At 36.3% G+C, this 15123-nt stretch overlaps 1 protein-coding gene across 10 annotated transcripts in view; it reads right to left on the bottom strand.

Annotated features, from left to right (window-relative positions):
• Positions 1-15123, bottom strand: part of KLF12 (KLF transcription factor 12) — a 443329-nt gene that overhangs the window by 141556 nt on the left and 286650 nt on the right. For all 10 annotated transcript variants that reach the window (XM_053898753.1, XM_019444195.2, XM_019444193.2 and 7 more), the window contains one exon: positions 12689-13235. In XM_053898753.1, the coding sequence (XP_053754728.1) occupies positions 12689-13235 (547 nt within the window). The remainder of the gene's footprint in view (positions 1-12688; positions 13236-15123) is intronic.

Here is a 15123-nt window from a genome sequence, read left to right as displayed (position 1 = left end):
TGTGCTGTAATAAAGTATTATCTCCAAGGACTAAAGAGCTGTGTGAGCCTATTTACTCTAATCCCAAAAGACCTTGCTGGAATTTTTCAAGTTCTTATTTTAATAATAATTTTCACACCTTCTTTGTTAGGTGCCACTTTTTGCTCTCAGCTCACCTACTAAAGGGAGTTTCCTAATTTGGGCAGGGGGCTGGCATATGAGAATCTCCGAGGGTATGGAGCATTGGTAGATTGGTAATGCAAAACCAGTCGGTCTATTTTCCTTTATTAAGGGAAACTACAGAAAGTGAAAAGCTACAGCATTCTTGTGGCCACTGGGAAAACATGAAAACATCTACTGAGACAACATTTCAGGGGATCCAAGTCATAAAAATAAAAATTGAGAAATATTCCTCTCAGCTATTTTTCCTTTGCAGTTTATTCGCTACTTTCTCTCTATGCCCAGCTGGAAAATCACGTTCACAAAGGATGTAAGAAGTATATCTAAACTAAGAGCTAAAAGGTTTTACTTTTCAGAGAAAGGATCTCAGATCCTCTTCTGTAAGTAATTCGTAGCATATATCATGCAAGCGGTACGTGTTTTATATTCTAGGCGACGTATGTGTGTATGAGTGCATTACAGCCTACAATTCAGTAAAACCACACGATTCTTTATTCTTTATGTCCCCTCCATTCTCTGCCCTCATTGTTCACTTTTCCTGGTCTGGAACACTTCCATCTACTCTGAGTAGCAAAACCTTATGCTTCTTTAACTTTCGACCTCAAATGCGACCTACTCTACCTTCATTATAACAGATGACTTTGTCTAGAGTCTAATTCATGTTCTCTGGGGATTTACAACCTAGGTCTCTCGAATGGTTCCTCTGTCTTAAAGGGCTCTGTGTTTATAGAGGACTGATTTAAAGCATCCACTCCTGACAAAGGCCACACCAGAAATGATTAGGGAGCCCTTGGATTTAGCACGGGGGGGACAAAAATGCAATCACAAAATTGACAATTCCTTCTCAACACAGATTTGAAACAATTCAGACAAAGCTGTTTCAGGTTTGTGCTCGGGTTTGCTTAATATACCTTTAAGATTAGAGATCTGTGGCAGGAAACCAAATCTTTGTTTTATGGCTGCAACAAATAGGCCCACCACGGTAAATATGTCGTTTATTCTTTCTCACCAAGAGATATTCACTGCGTAGTGCAAATAAAAGTAGCATTTTCCTTCTACTTAAGGTTCGTTAGATGAAATTTATGTTTTTAAAATGCACTGCGAACACCAAAATCTGATTGTACCATTATCAGCTTTTAAATCAAAACAGCATGCTATCTGGTAAGGACGGGGGAACTGGTCGATTTATTTCATAAAACTTTATGTACAAAGAGACAGTGTCTATGAACTTAATGGAGAGAATATAGAGTTTGGAGGGGTAATTTTTATTACAATTTATAGTGGGATTATCCATACTCCACAGTTTTCAGATTTTATTGAGATTTTATGGTACTACGATGCTGACATGGTTAACTGCAGTGGGGTAGGAGGTATAATTGTTTCTTCCTGACTAGGAAATGAAATTGGTGTTACTGTTATATAAGAAACCTATAGCAGACTCTATTAATTGCCTGGCTCCAATCAAAGACACTATTTATCCTAGTTTCACAGGTAAAATATTTTACCTGAGGGTAAAAGGATAAATAAGAACTGACTATAATTTTCACACGGCAATATCTTTTCATTAAGAACATGTTGAAGTCATATGAATACTTCTCACCCACGGGGGCTCAATTCTAGAAACTATTAAAATCAAAATCACAGCAAGCATCTATAATGTACACCAAATATCATTCTTTAACATTAAGTACTATGAAATAAAACAAATTTGGAAACAGCAATATGCTCAAGAATGCCAGGGAATTGCAGATGGCCCAATGACATAAAATAGTAACAGCTTTGGGAATGGTTTTCATTCAGTCTGCAAACACTTAACTGTTTATTGAACGCCAGACACTGGATAAGGCAGTAACACAATGATACAGATATCATTATAATATAGTTATACGTTATGTTATATATTGAGTCAAATATATTGAGCCTATATATATATATATATATATACACACACACACACACATAAATAAAATTTCATATATATATGTATAATGTATATGTATGTACATATGTACATATATAATGTATATATATGTATAATATATACATATAATTATATATATTATACATATATATATACTTGCCTTATAATTTAGTATGTACCTTTCCAGAAAAAAAGGCTGGCTTGCTTCCTTCCTTCCTTCCTTCTTTCCTTCCTTCCTCCTTCCCTCCCTCCCTTCCTCTCCCCACCCTTTCTTTCTCTCTTTCTTTCTTTCTGCATGCCAGGTCTTTTGCCAGAGAAAGAAAGGGCCTTCCAGGGAAAGGAAAGTGTATGGACAAAGGTAGATTTGTCATCACGGAAAGCCATGGAAACGGTAGGTGGGACATGAGCCATTCTTGGACATGAGACATCCTTTTATGGTTAGGGTTTAGGACTATAGACCAACACTGCCACAGCACTCCTTAGCATCTCGAATAAAACATTGTACATATGTCAGACTACATTAATTTATTCATTTGTTCATTCATATCTTCAATAAATATTTACTGAGCACTAACTAGTGTTAGGCACAATGAAATGTGTTGGGAAAACAGTAGCTAATGAAGCTTACATGGATTTTGGGAGATCCCAACCTATTTTAATCTAGCAGTATATACCACATATAAACTTATGTTTACGTAAACATACATACACATACAAACAACTTGTTTTTGTCAACTGAGGAGCTTATTCTTAGTGTGGTTCACCCCCATTATGTCCCAATAAGTCTATCTTTCCCCCAGGAAACTGAGAAACCCATATACCATGAGATTATCTTTCTAATTCTACCCTGTTTCTACTGAACTTCCTCTAAGCCCCTAGTTACTGAGGAGGAAGTTCCTCTAATGAATTCTCCAAGTTATTCCAGTTTCACCAAATTCTATTTTTTGTCTTCTTGAGTTCTTGCTGTCTCAGAAATAACTCTCCACTTATCTTTTATTTTTCTTCTATGACATTCAGCAAAACTTGTTAGTAGCACACAAGTTGGCATATGTATGTTTCCATTTATCCAACAAACATAAACCATAGTTTAAAAAAAAACAAGCATAGATACACAGAGAGTTTAACATTTTATTTCTACTAAACAGAAGTCACATACAAATCTACAAGACGGAAAGTGGGACAAGTGGGTAGGAGCCACACTTTTTTTTTTCCTTGTCCAAATTAAATATAGTCTCTTCTAAAAAGTATGTATTTCATATACTAGAGCTCTAAAAATGAAGTAGGTAAATTATGTTTCAAATTTAGGTTCAAGTTTTAATTGAAAAGGGCATGGTCACTGTATTCCCTCACAACCCTAAGCTAGACGGGAAAATCTGGGAGCAATCAAAATAATTAGGCTGTAGACTCTTGCTTTTCTTTTAAGTTCTACCACTAGATGGCAGTACAAAGACTGTCATTTTCAACATAAGTGGCTTAGTTCCATAATTTACAGTTCTAGGATTGGTGATTTGGTGAGATACAGATGAAAAAAAGGAACAGAGATTCAGAAATAGGTAGAATGGTGAGTAGTGGGGAGAGACAGAAAAGACCAACAGGGAGAAGGAAGATAAGTAAATGGAAGGAAGTGAAGAGTGAGAGGCAGAGAAAAAATTTGTGGAGCCATGGCAGATACTTTGAGAGTATGCAGGAGGTGCAGGAAGGAGAAAGGAAGAAGAAAGGGGCTGAGGCAAAGGTGAGAAATCCACTGCAGTGTTTTTCAAGCTTTCTGGACAGGAACCACAGCAAGAAATACATATCTCAACATGACTCAGTGCACACACATACACTCTTACAGTACCACATTCACATGTATGTAAATTAATAGATTACTCAACAAAGTTTCATGATATAACATTTATTTGGGTGATATGCTCAGATTTTTAAGAAATCTCCATTTTATTTCTTTAAAACTGCTGATTATGAACTACCAAATTGATTTCAAGATTCATCAACAGGAAAAACACCCACAGTATGAACAATAGTGCTTCAGTGTGCTGTAAAGTAGAGCTGACTTTTAAGAGGAGTTATTTGAAAAATCTCCATATCTGGGAGCAGGGGATATTCTTGGCCATATAATCAGTTCGATAAAAATCTGTTGAATAAATGAATTAACAGGTAGAAGAAAAAAGATGGTGAAGCCACTGGTCATGAAGAGCACATACAACTGGTCAATCAGGGTAGCATATCTCCCTCTATATAAAGATAACTGGAGGGGCGCCTGGGTGGCTCAGTCGGTTGAGCGTCTGACTTCAGCTCAGGTCATGATCTCACAGTCCGTGAGTTCGACCCCTGTGTCAGGCTCTGTGCTGACAGCTCAGAGCCTGGAGCCTGCTTTGGATTCTGTGTCTCCCTCTCTCTCACCCCCCTAACCCACTCATGCTCTCTCTGTCTCAAAAATAAATAAAAACATTAAAAAAAAATTTAAAGGTAGCTGGAGAAAAATCGAGTATGTGATTATTACTCTGTAAATTGGTAGTTCTTTTATTTATTAGATAGGCAAATATCATCTTGTTCGTTTCTAAAGAACACAAAGAATATCAGTTAATCAAATTCTCAATTAACAATGGAGAACAGGCAAAGAGAAAGAACTGAGAAAACAGTTACAGAGCTTGGAACAGAAAAAGTATTATTAAGGGAATAAGAAAAAATAAGGAAGAGAAACTACAGCCAGAGAGTTGTAAATAATTAAAAGGCCAATTTAAAATAGTGCCAGCAATAATTTTAAGGCCAAGTTTCCCTCTTAGATCTTACGGTCTTCCTTCTTCATTTGTTACTATAGGTCTTAAGAGTCATTTGATATGCAGATATATTTAGATGGCTGGATAGGTTTCCAAAGGTCTCTTGCAATGAGTATATACATTCAAAAACCATCAAAATAATTCTATAAATACCTGCAATCTAATACGCAAAGTAAGAACTTCCTTCTGGCATGCTAGCACCTGTACTATTTGAAATCAAAAGCTTTATATTTAAGTGAGAACTATACTTTTATATTTATTATATATGATAACTTCATATGTTTCAGAAGAGAAAAAATTTGTTTCTAAAAAATGAAACCGCAAAGGAAATGAAAGCTATTGTATTTCAAAACCCAATACCTAATGTTCAACGTATTAAATATCACCTGAGAAGCTTCTCAGGTGTGGTGAAAAATGAATGTAGCAACTGCATGAGAATATTTATTAGTAAAATATCATATTTAAGCATGTATTCATTTCAACATAAATTCAATCTTTGTATTAAAAAACGAACTTATCCAACAGGTTAAAAATGCTGTGGTAGCTAACAGTTTGTAATAGAATGAATACAAAGACCATTTTGTTAACCTCTTACTTTAACTACTTTAATAGATGATTTTTCTGATTTAGATCTTCCCCTCCCTAGGTAATATCGACCTCTGAGTGAAGTCTCATCTCTCTCTCAATGTGGATTCCACCCAGTTTCCTTACTTTCTCCTTTTTCTCTTGTTTCCCCTTTGTTCTTTTATTTAACTGAGGTGGTGGGGGCAGGTTGGGGGCGGGGTGGTGCGGCGAAGCCAATCAAACTCACTCTTCGACATTTTACAGTTTACAAGGAGCTTACTTAGAGTTTTCTCTTTTCTGCTAATTCTCTTACAATAGTTTAGACAATTTCTGCCTTCTCTGTGACCTAGTTATTACTGTCAACTCTTAGAACCAAACCAGTCTATGCCAGAAGAAGCAGAGGAATTAGAAGACTGCAGTATTTCAGATCAACAAGAACAGTAGAAGCCAGTTTTTTTTTTTTGAAGGAAGCTATTCAAGCTCTTGCACATGCCCAGAAGTGAAGATAAAGATAAATTTCTACTCCTTGTTGAAAATCACATAAACACAATGACTTATGCATCTGTATAAAATATTCTGAACTCCTATTTACAACTCAGTCTTTCATTAGTATTAGCTGCCTGCTTTTCTCACTCTTTAACAAGTTCCTGCTTTTACTTTTAATAACAGTAGTGAAACACTCAAGTCCTATCAAAGTCTCTATTTAAGAATAATAAACCAAAGTCAGTGACATGCCAGTCCCACTTCCCAAAAGGCAGCATTAAAAAATATATATTAATGAAAGAACATAAGTAACTAAATGGTTTGTCAACAAAAACCAAATGCAGACCTCAACTATGAATCTCTATCTAGAAGTGCTCATAATTAAGCATAAGTAGAAGAATACATTTGCCAAAGGATGCTGTGGTAGTTCGATCACTCAAGAAGACAACCATACACACAGGCATAGGTCAGCTGCCTGGCACTATTCTGGTCATATGGACAGATGACACCGGATTCCACTGAACAGTGAACGAAAAGAGGACATGCATGTGTACGGGAGACAGAGGAAGCGAGTCCGTGACAGACGGATCATCACCTGAAATAAGACATCTTTAACACCACCAAGTGAGAGAGGTGACAGCAGCAGACAATGGAAGATGTGGAGATCTGAAAATGGGGAGTTTCATGGGAGCAAAACTATAGCCACACTCAATGGTCAGGGGAAGTAGAGTCATCCTCTCCAACTAGCTTCGCAGCAATCACTGCAATGACCATATTTCCTTTCACAAATAGAAATGGCACAGGACTAAAAATACACTTGTGGCTTCTTCCTGTTGGCTGCTGAGAAAAGCAACAGCTTGTAGGGAAGAAAATGGGGTGTGAGTATTTCAAATTTGCCCACGACCACATCCCTTTGAAACTCCTGAATGAGTGCTAGGAAAATACAGTATATTTTTGGAGGATTCTTCACTGCATCCAAAAAAAAAAAAAACAAAAAAACCCACTCTTAAAAAAGATGACCAAAGGAAGTACATGCCGAAATGGGGTTGGTTTCTTTACAGCAGTATCAACACAATCTACTCAGATATTCTAGGGAAAAAAGTACTTTCTACTCAAGGATCTAATAGCATAACTGCTTTGTCAGGAATAATGTGCTCATCACCCATAATAAGTTGTTTTTCAAGTATGACACCATTAAAAATAGTCTTAATGCAATAAATATGTTGTGTAAAATTCTGGCAGACTGCACTGTTGGGATTGCATTTGTATGGGAGAAAATGTGGCTGCACAGGAAACTGGAGCCAAACTCTGGTCCTTAGGCAATCTATTTATGATGGTCACATGGACAGAAGAATGGGATAGTGGTCAAGGAGAAAAACTGGGCAACGGTGAAGTACCCACCTTGCTGCATGAGGCTTTTTCAGTTCTGATTATTCCAAAGCCCCGGATCAATCACGCCCTCGCCTGACCCTCATTCCTGGGCATCATGGTGCTATTACCTGTTTCTTCAGCTACACGGAGAAAAGGACCATCTGGGACAAGGGAGGGAGGAGATACGTCCACTTTTTTCTGGCTTATTAGCTGGGTTTTCACAGACTGGTTATGGTATTGCTCTTTAAGTATTGTGAATTTCTAAAGTGTAACATCTATTAATACTCAAATATAAAAAGTAGTTTTTAAGTGACAAATGCAAATTATTTGGAGTTTATATTTTGTCTTGAATTATTCTTTACTTTCCACTAGGTGATGAATGAGAAATGTCTGATATGAATTCTGGTATCATTTTTATAATTTTCAATGAACCCAAATTGTACTGAACTTTCATTCGTCTGCTTTTCATTGTCAACCCTAGATCATTATCTGCTGTTTTTGCATTTCCTTTCATTTTCCATCATGTATCTTTTTTTTTTTTCTAAATATTCTGCCAATCCAGTAAGTTGACTTTAGAATTCATATTAATTACTGCAAGATGTAGGTTACTTCCACAGTATAATATAAGGAACTAACATGCAATTAAGACTTTCCTTCTACAATTCTTCCCTCTCTAGAATTACCCATTTTCGACTCTCTATTGGATTATTCTTGATAGTATACAAATAGGTTATAATATCTCCTTTTTTAAATCCCTCCCTCGAGAGCCTAAAAGCCTTTCCAGCCATCAATCCATTTCTCTACAACTCTTTCCTGCAGAGCTACTGCAAAGAGCTGCCTAGAATTTCAGTCTTCCCTCACCCCCTCACCTCCCATCTGAAAGCGAACTCACTTCATTCAGTCCTTTGTCCCCACCACTCCCAATGACACATCGTCTGTGTCAACAACCCCGTCCTTGCCAAATGTGCAATTCGCAGTCCTCTTCAAGCAGTGTCTTAGTGATTCTTATAAAAGGAAGAATGTAAAAAGTAGTCATGTCACTTTCCTGCTCAAAGCTCCCATTCCAATGGCTTCCTATCATATTTAGGAAGATAGACAAGGACCTTACCATGTTCTTTGATGCCATACATGACCTGGCCTATTGCTATTCCAATTGCTCATGGCCTGCTCTCCTACTGCCCATTCCCTCCTGTTCCACCAGCTGCCTTGTACTTCCTCCCCAAACCAGTCATGCTCACTCATGCTTCAGGTCTTTACACTTAGGAGTTCTTTCTGTAGAGGTCTTCCTCAGGTACTATTATCATGGTTTATATTTCAGATAGGCCTTCTGCGGTTATACCTAAAACTGCACTTCTCTCTTTGGACTTCCCATCCCCTTATCATGGTTTATTTTTCTTCATAGTTCTTACACCATCTGACATACATTGTTTGTTTCTTGCACTAGAAAGTAAGGTCCATGACAGCAGGCACTTGCTCATCTTGGAACCCCAATTCTCAGAATTTTACTTGGCATATAGTTTTTTTCAGAAGGAAGGGAGGGAGGGAGGGAAGGAAACAATCCTAAACTTGCCTTCATCCAGGCAATAACAAACTAAGAACAACTTTGCTTGTGATTTGTTATGACCCTTATGTTTTTCTGCTACTAAGTATCTGTAAAAACTAATGAAAATCTCCTGGGAAATCTACCAAAAACTTCTCCAGGCTGGACTGAAATTCCTTTATGAGGTCAAATAATCCCTTTAGGGTCTTGTTTATAAATAATGTGTCTCAAATTACATAGTAACAAAACTCGGGTGAGATCAGTCTATTGGCTATTCCCTCTATATAGAGAGCTCCCCTTCTCCGTACAATCGCTTTGGGGGCTAACTTCTTTGTCCTTTTGGTATTAAGAGAAAAAATGTCTTCCCCAGACATTCCTCAGACCTGCTCCGACATCTGGCTTCTCTAGCCTAACCTGTGTTCGTTTGCTATACCTTCCAGAGAGCATGCCATATTTCTTCAGATCATACATCACATTCAAGGCCCAACTGAGATATGTCAGAGCCTACGGCTAGCTAACAACTTGCCATTCTTTTAGACCAATATTCCTTAAATATTTGCATGGGCTGGGTTTTTATCCTCACTGGAAAGCTTTCTCACATCCTTCTGCTGTTAGTCAAGCAAGGTCGGGTGGAGGTTTCACCCTACCACATCCCTAAACCCTAACCACCCCCTCTGAGCATCCTGGTAGAAACATTTCTAATCATATATAACACCCACTGTGAAAATACTTTCATCAAATACACCTTTCTCTACCTGAAATTATAATTAAACTCTCTCCCCTGGGCAAATCCATGAGTGGTTTATGTTTTAATCCAACTTAAGCACAGAATGTCCGTAATTATCAATTATATGATTTTTTGTTTAATGTCGATACCTCCCAGTAGACTATAAGCACTCTGAGATAGAAACAGCATCTGTTTTGTTCAACACTGCATTCATGGTACCAAAAAACGCCTGTTACATGATAGATGCTCTATAAATACTTGAATGGACAAATGACTCGGTTTATAATACGTCAACTTATAACATGGATAGGTACATTCACAGTTCTTTGTGTAATGTAACATATGATAAGGTAAACTATTTCTCTATCAGAGACCAGATGTGTTGTAACAACTTTAAAAATAATTAGCCAGTACAATCATCTGCATTTATATGAGTTAGTTTTGTAATTGTATTATTAGCATTTTGCATACCCAACTCCCCTACCGTATTTTCTTTTGCTTATCCCTACCAGATATACAAGTCCTACGTGGGAATGGAAAAGGGCTCCCTTTATCACTCAGCCATTTCAATGCTGGCCCAGTGCCCGGCTGCAACTGCAAATGTGCAAAATAAAGACCTGAAGAATTACTGAAATGCCCTTTCTTTTATTCATTCTGTGAGGTAGGCAGGCCTCCTCCACTAGACAGTTTTACCATCATCTAATTAATCAGGTAAACAATAAAAATAAAAAAAAAACTTAGAAAATGCCACAGCCATATTTGTATAATATGGTGATTATAAAAACTTAATACAAACTAATAAAAATAGAAAATAGGGGATGTTTCCAGATAATTTCTCATAGTAAACTCTCATCCCTTATAACCTGCTGTAGTAATGACTTTGAGAAGCATTTCTATACTAAGTTCTTGGGAGCAGTTTTTCATGTGTAAATTCAGTCATTTTTTTTTTCCTTCCAACTTCATGTTTATAAGACAGAAAAAAAAACTTCTCAATATTACTACTTCAAGTATTTTGGAGAGGAGGTTATAATGATATATAATTACAAACATTTTATTGATAGTTGATTAATCTAGACATTAAGCTCTTACTGAATCTCCCCAGTAATCTTCACGGATAGATCATGTTATTATCCCCATTTAATCACTGAAGAAAACTTCCCATCTAAAGCAGTAAGTGACGGTGCCAAGATTTTAGATTCCTGATCTGGAATCTCATGCTCCTAATGTCCATATCACAGTCCAGGGGATTTATGATTGTATCAATTTTTCTCCTTGACATGAGAAGACTAATGAGTAAAAAACACTGCACGAAACTAACAAATACACTTGAGAGCAAATTATACCGTGAGTCTTAACCAAATTCTTCTGCAGAGACACAGTTTCCAGAAAATAATTTTGGCAATATACTTTCTATACTAATCACCCTAAATAAAAATAAAAATAACCTCTCCCATAAAAGGATAATATCAAATAAAAGAGATCTCTCTTTTGTTTCCTTCATTAGTACATGAAAATTATTAAAAAAAAGAAGTCATGAACAAAATTAAAATCCTCATCAATCAACTTCATAATTAAAGAAATATTTCCCTTAATGGGTATGGCACAAGGGTTGGATTCTATGGTATACACATACACACACATAAAGTAATATAAAGTAATATAATGTGCAAGGTTCTATTTAAAAATTCCTGATTTTTAAATAATTTATAAACACATCTTTAAATTACAAAAGAAAATAAATACCTAATGTGGCCTTCAGTTATGTTATTATTCAAATTGGTTAGCTCCTTTAGATCAGGAGTATTAGTAACACCAGAGGGGGGTCAAACTAAAGTAAAATCCAAGAAAAGACTCCCTCATCTACCTATTCACTATGATAGTGGTGGGACTAGTTCCTGGCCTTTCCCCATAACAGCACAAAAGACAGAGGTTGCCAGATAAGATCAGAATGTCTGCATCTCAAGTGTGCAGTCTAAAATCTCTGAGTGCTATGAATCATGTGATTTTCTCACTTGGTAATACTGAGAAGGGAAAGTTGATTTTGTGGCTATGAAGAAACTCGATGCAGATAAAACAATAACTTGCCAAAGATGAATGCACAGTTTTGTAGTGAACGTTTGTAAAAACTTCTCTAACTTCGCAATCAACTGCTATTTCTATGCACTGAATCCTGCCTTCTATAAGAACTATAACAATCCATGTTTACTAGCATTTTATGAGAAGGCGGTGTTTATGTAGTCATTGGTCATTTTTTAATTATGTGCTAAAATATGGTATCAACGTATATTTAGTAGTAATACGGTATCAAAGCAAAAAGTAATACAACATTAAGTCTTAACTCATCATCGTTTCCTGGTCCTATAGACAAAATACATACAGAGATACTTAGTTTAAGAGGGAATGAGTCAATGGTGATCAGTATTTTACATTTCTACAGAAGGGTGACTTAGTTTTCAGATTCATGACAAAGGAAGATAAACTCAGCAGCATGATGTTACTATAATTCCTTCTAGTAAAAATTGGAAAAAATAAGAGCTCAGCAATAGGAAAGTAATTTAATGATCAACTGCCTAACAGCCATATAGAATTAGGTAAGTCGGTATTATTAGAGTATTAAATAGACACAAAGCATCGTCCTGCCTTCTAAATCCTAGAAGGGAATTTTAATACTGCATTTTGAAATATTCCATCATACCGAATCATCCTGTTACTTGAAATGACAATAACTTACACTAAGGTAAGAACTCAAGCTACATGGAGCTTTTGGAGTCAAACGCCTAACTTCAGAATTCTTTTAATGGCAACTCAACTTACAAGCACTTACGCTAAGTATAGACTGTCCTCTCCATCTGAGCACTTGAAGGTAAACATTATTTTGCAAATTAAGATATTTGAATTCTAACGTTAAACGACCTGGTACATAAAAATACAGACTCAATAATACTGAAGCAAAAACTTATGCAAACATGCAGTTAGTTCTTTTAAACTGCTCTACTGAATGGCTGATCAGCTGGGTCTCTGTGGTGTTGTGCACAGAACTTCTCTGGATATGGTGTAGTTGTATACGATTTAGGATCTGCTCACTGAATAAAAGAATAGTTACCTCTAGCGCTGAAATAAATCAAGGCTTCGCTTGTGTCCCTTACCTTTGCCATGGCTTCTCCCATCTTCCAAAAGCGGCACTACAATAGTGTTGTTCACATTTCCAGGTGACCGCACAGCTGTGTAGACAACAGGCACCGACTGTACCACCACAGGGATGCGGTGAACGTGACTCAGTTTGTTAGACTGTAAATTCATGGGACTCGAAGGCGGTACAGGATGGATAATGTGCAAAAACTGCTGGCCTCCCACACCAGACGCGGAGGCGACAAGGGGCCCTGGAGTTAATACTGTTGACGAAGACGATGCTGAAGATACTGATGTTATAACAGTTGGGGATGAGGCTGGACGACTAGACGACGATGAAGAGGTTGAAGTTGAAGAAGGCGAGGAGGCAGATGCTGTCATGGAAACTGGGGAGGATGAAACGGCTGTGGGGGATGTCCTGGCTTTGTTGATCGACAAGTCCACTGGCTCAGTTTGTGTTTGGAAGTGATCTACAGATAACGAGTCCTCCGGCGGCTCCCCTTTCACATTATTTAGCAACAGGGGAACAGCTTCCATATCGGGGTAGTTGTGGACGTTTGGAGACTGTGGGGAGAAAAATGGAACACATATTGATCTTTGTTAATCATACATTTAATAGGTGCAAGATTTATTACTGGAGTGCTTATTAATTTTTCTCTTATTGCTATGAGATACTACTCATTCCCCAAGTAGTTGAAGGAGTGCTCTGTGACAGTCATTGTGATTAGAGTTGAGAGTACAAAAGTACACAACAGTGTAAGACAAAGCCTCTGCTAGAAAGACATTTTCATCCTATTGGGAGAGACAGACACAGTTGTTAAAATCCAGTGAAACAAGTGCTTTATGGAGCAGAAAAGAGGCCATAAGAACCCAAAAATGAATGGCAATTTTACATAAAATCTCTAAAAGACAAGCATAGTATGCAATGCGTTACCTACTTAAAACTGAGTAAATACAATAGCTTATTCATCTAAAATCACAATTTTTTTAATTAAAAAAAAAAAAACTATTCATTTTGTTGGCTTGACCCATCCTACATTTATGGGTCTCATCTTCCTCAGTTATAAAGCAAAGAGATTTTGAATAAATTAGTTTAAATATCCTTTCCAGCCCCACAATTCTACAATTTCATGATTCCAACCTTTACTCAACATGATCGTAATCCGGAGGAGTGAAAATACCTAGCAACAAAGTCAGGAAAAATCACCACATTTCAACTTCATATTTGGTGCAAGAGCTCCCATACCATTCTCATTACCAGCAGAGAAAAAGGGCACAATTGTTAAATTATTAAATATAAATTTTTCTAACAGTTGGGTTATATCTTAACTCTTAGTTACGACATGTTTTTCTCAAAATAATGTACATAACTACTACAAGCATACATTTTAGGAAATAATAATTTTAGGAAAAACTTATTCTGGAAATATTAAATTGCTTATGAATTTTTAAAAATGTAAGATAAAGATAACTTTGTACAAGTTCATTTTCATTCTTTTCAGTTTTAATGAGCAAATTTTAAATAATAAAAAATCCAAGATTCTACCCAGACTAATGGACTTAACATTTTATTACTGGGCATGAATATAATTTACTCTTAGACTTATTCACTCATAAATTCAACAAGTAGTCACTGAATACCCACTTCCAAGGCCTAAAATGGCCTAAGAATTCTATTACTATATGTCAGGCTAGCCTTATGAGAGAGAATTAGACGGTGACAGATTATTTTGATTTCATCTAATTTGACCAGGCTAACATGGGCACTGTTATAATATTATATGAAGACGAAAAACTGTTTTTCAGCTTCATTATGGTATCGAAACAACAATGTCTGAAATTATCTTAAATTGTTTCATTTCATTCTTTGTTTAACAAAAGATTTTTGTTTGCTATTCCCCCTAAAATTTGAGCATACACTTAAAGGAACAAAACACGCTTTTTAAAACCTTTCTTTACAGAAAAGAAATTAGAGCTCCATTCAAAACATACAATAAGCAGTAGTGCAAGGGATTTCCGTTCAACAGCAATGAAAAAAGAAAGATAATAAGTCAACAATGGTACCAGATCATCTTAAAAGGGAAATGGGTTAATGTTTTATTCGTTTTTTTTAAATTTGTTTCTAAGCTAAGATGGTTACTTACCCACAAAAAAGTTAAGAATTAGAAAGCATAAAAATAAACCATACAAAATATCTACTGCATGAAATTCTCAGTGCCAAGATTTCACTCTATGTGTTGAAACTGAGAAGTAACTTTTTTAATCTTCTCAGACAGTAAGAAACAAACAACAAAAAAAAAAACCCACAAACACTGAGCTACTTTTAAAAAAGCTATTAGCATTATCTATTATTATAACTAGGACAGTGTTTTAATTGGTTCTCAGGATTATCATTTAATTTCTTTTTAGAACAATAGAAGATGTTTCTTATTAGTATGTTAGACCCATATAG

Source organism: Panthera pardus, unplaced genomic scaffold (genome assembly GCF_024362965.1).
Source record: "Panthera pardus isolate Hobbes unplaced genomic scaffold, ASM2436296v1 HiC_scaffold_1, whole genome shotgun sequence".
Taxonomy (NCBI): domain Eukaryota; kingdom Metazoa; phylum Chordata; class Mammalia; order Carnivora; family Felidae; genus Panthera; species Panthera pardus.
This window is presented reverse-complemented; position numbering and strand designations above follow the sequence as displayed.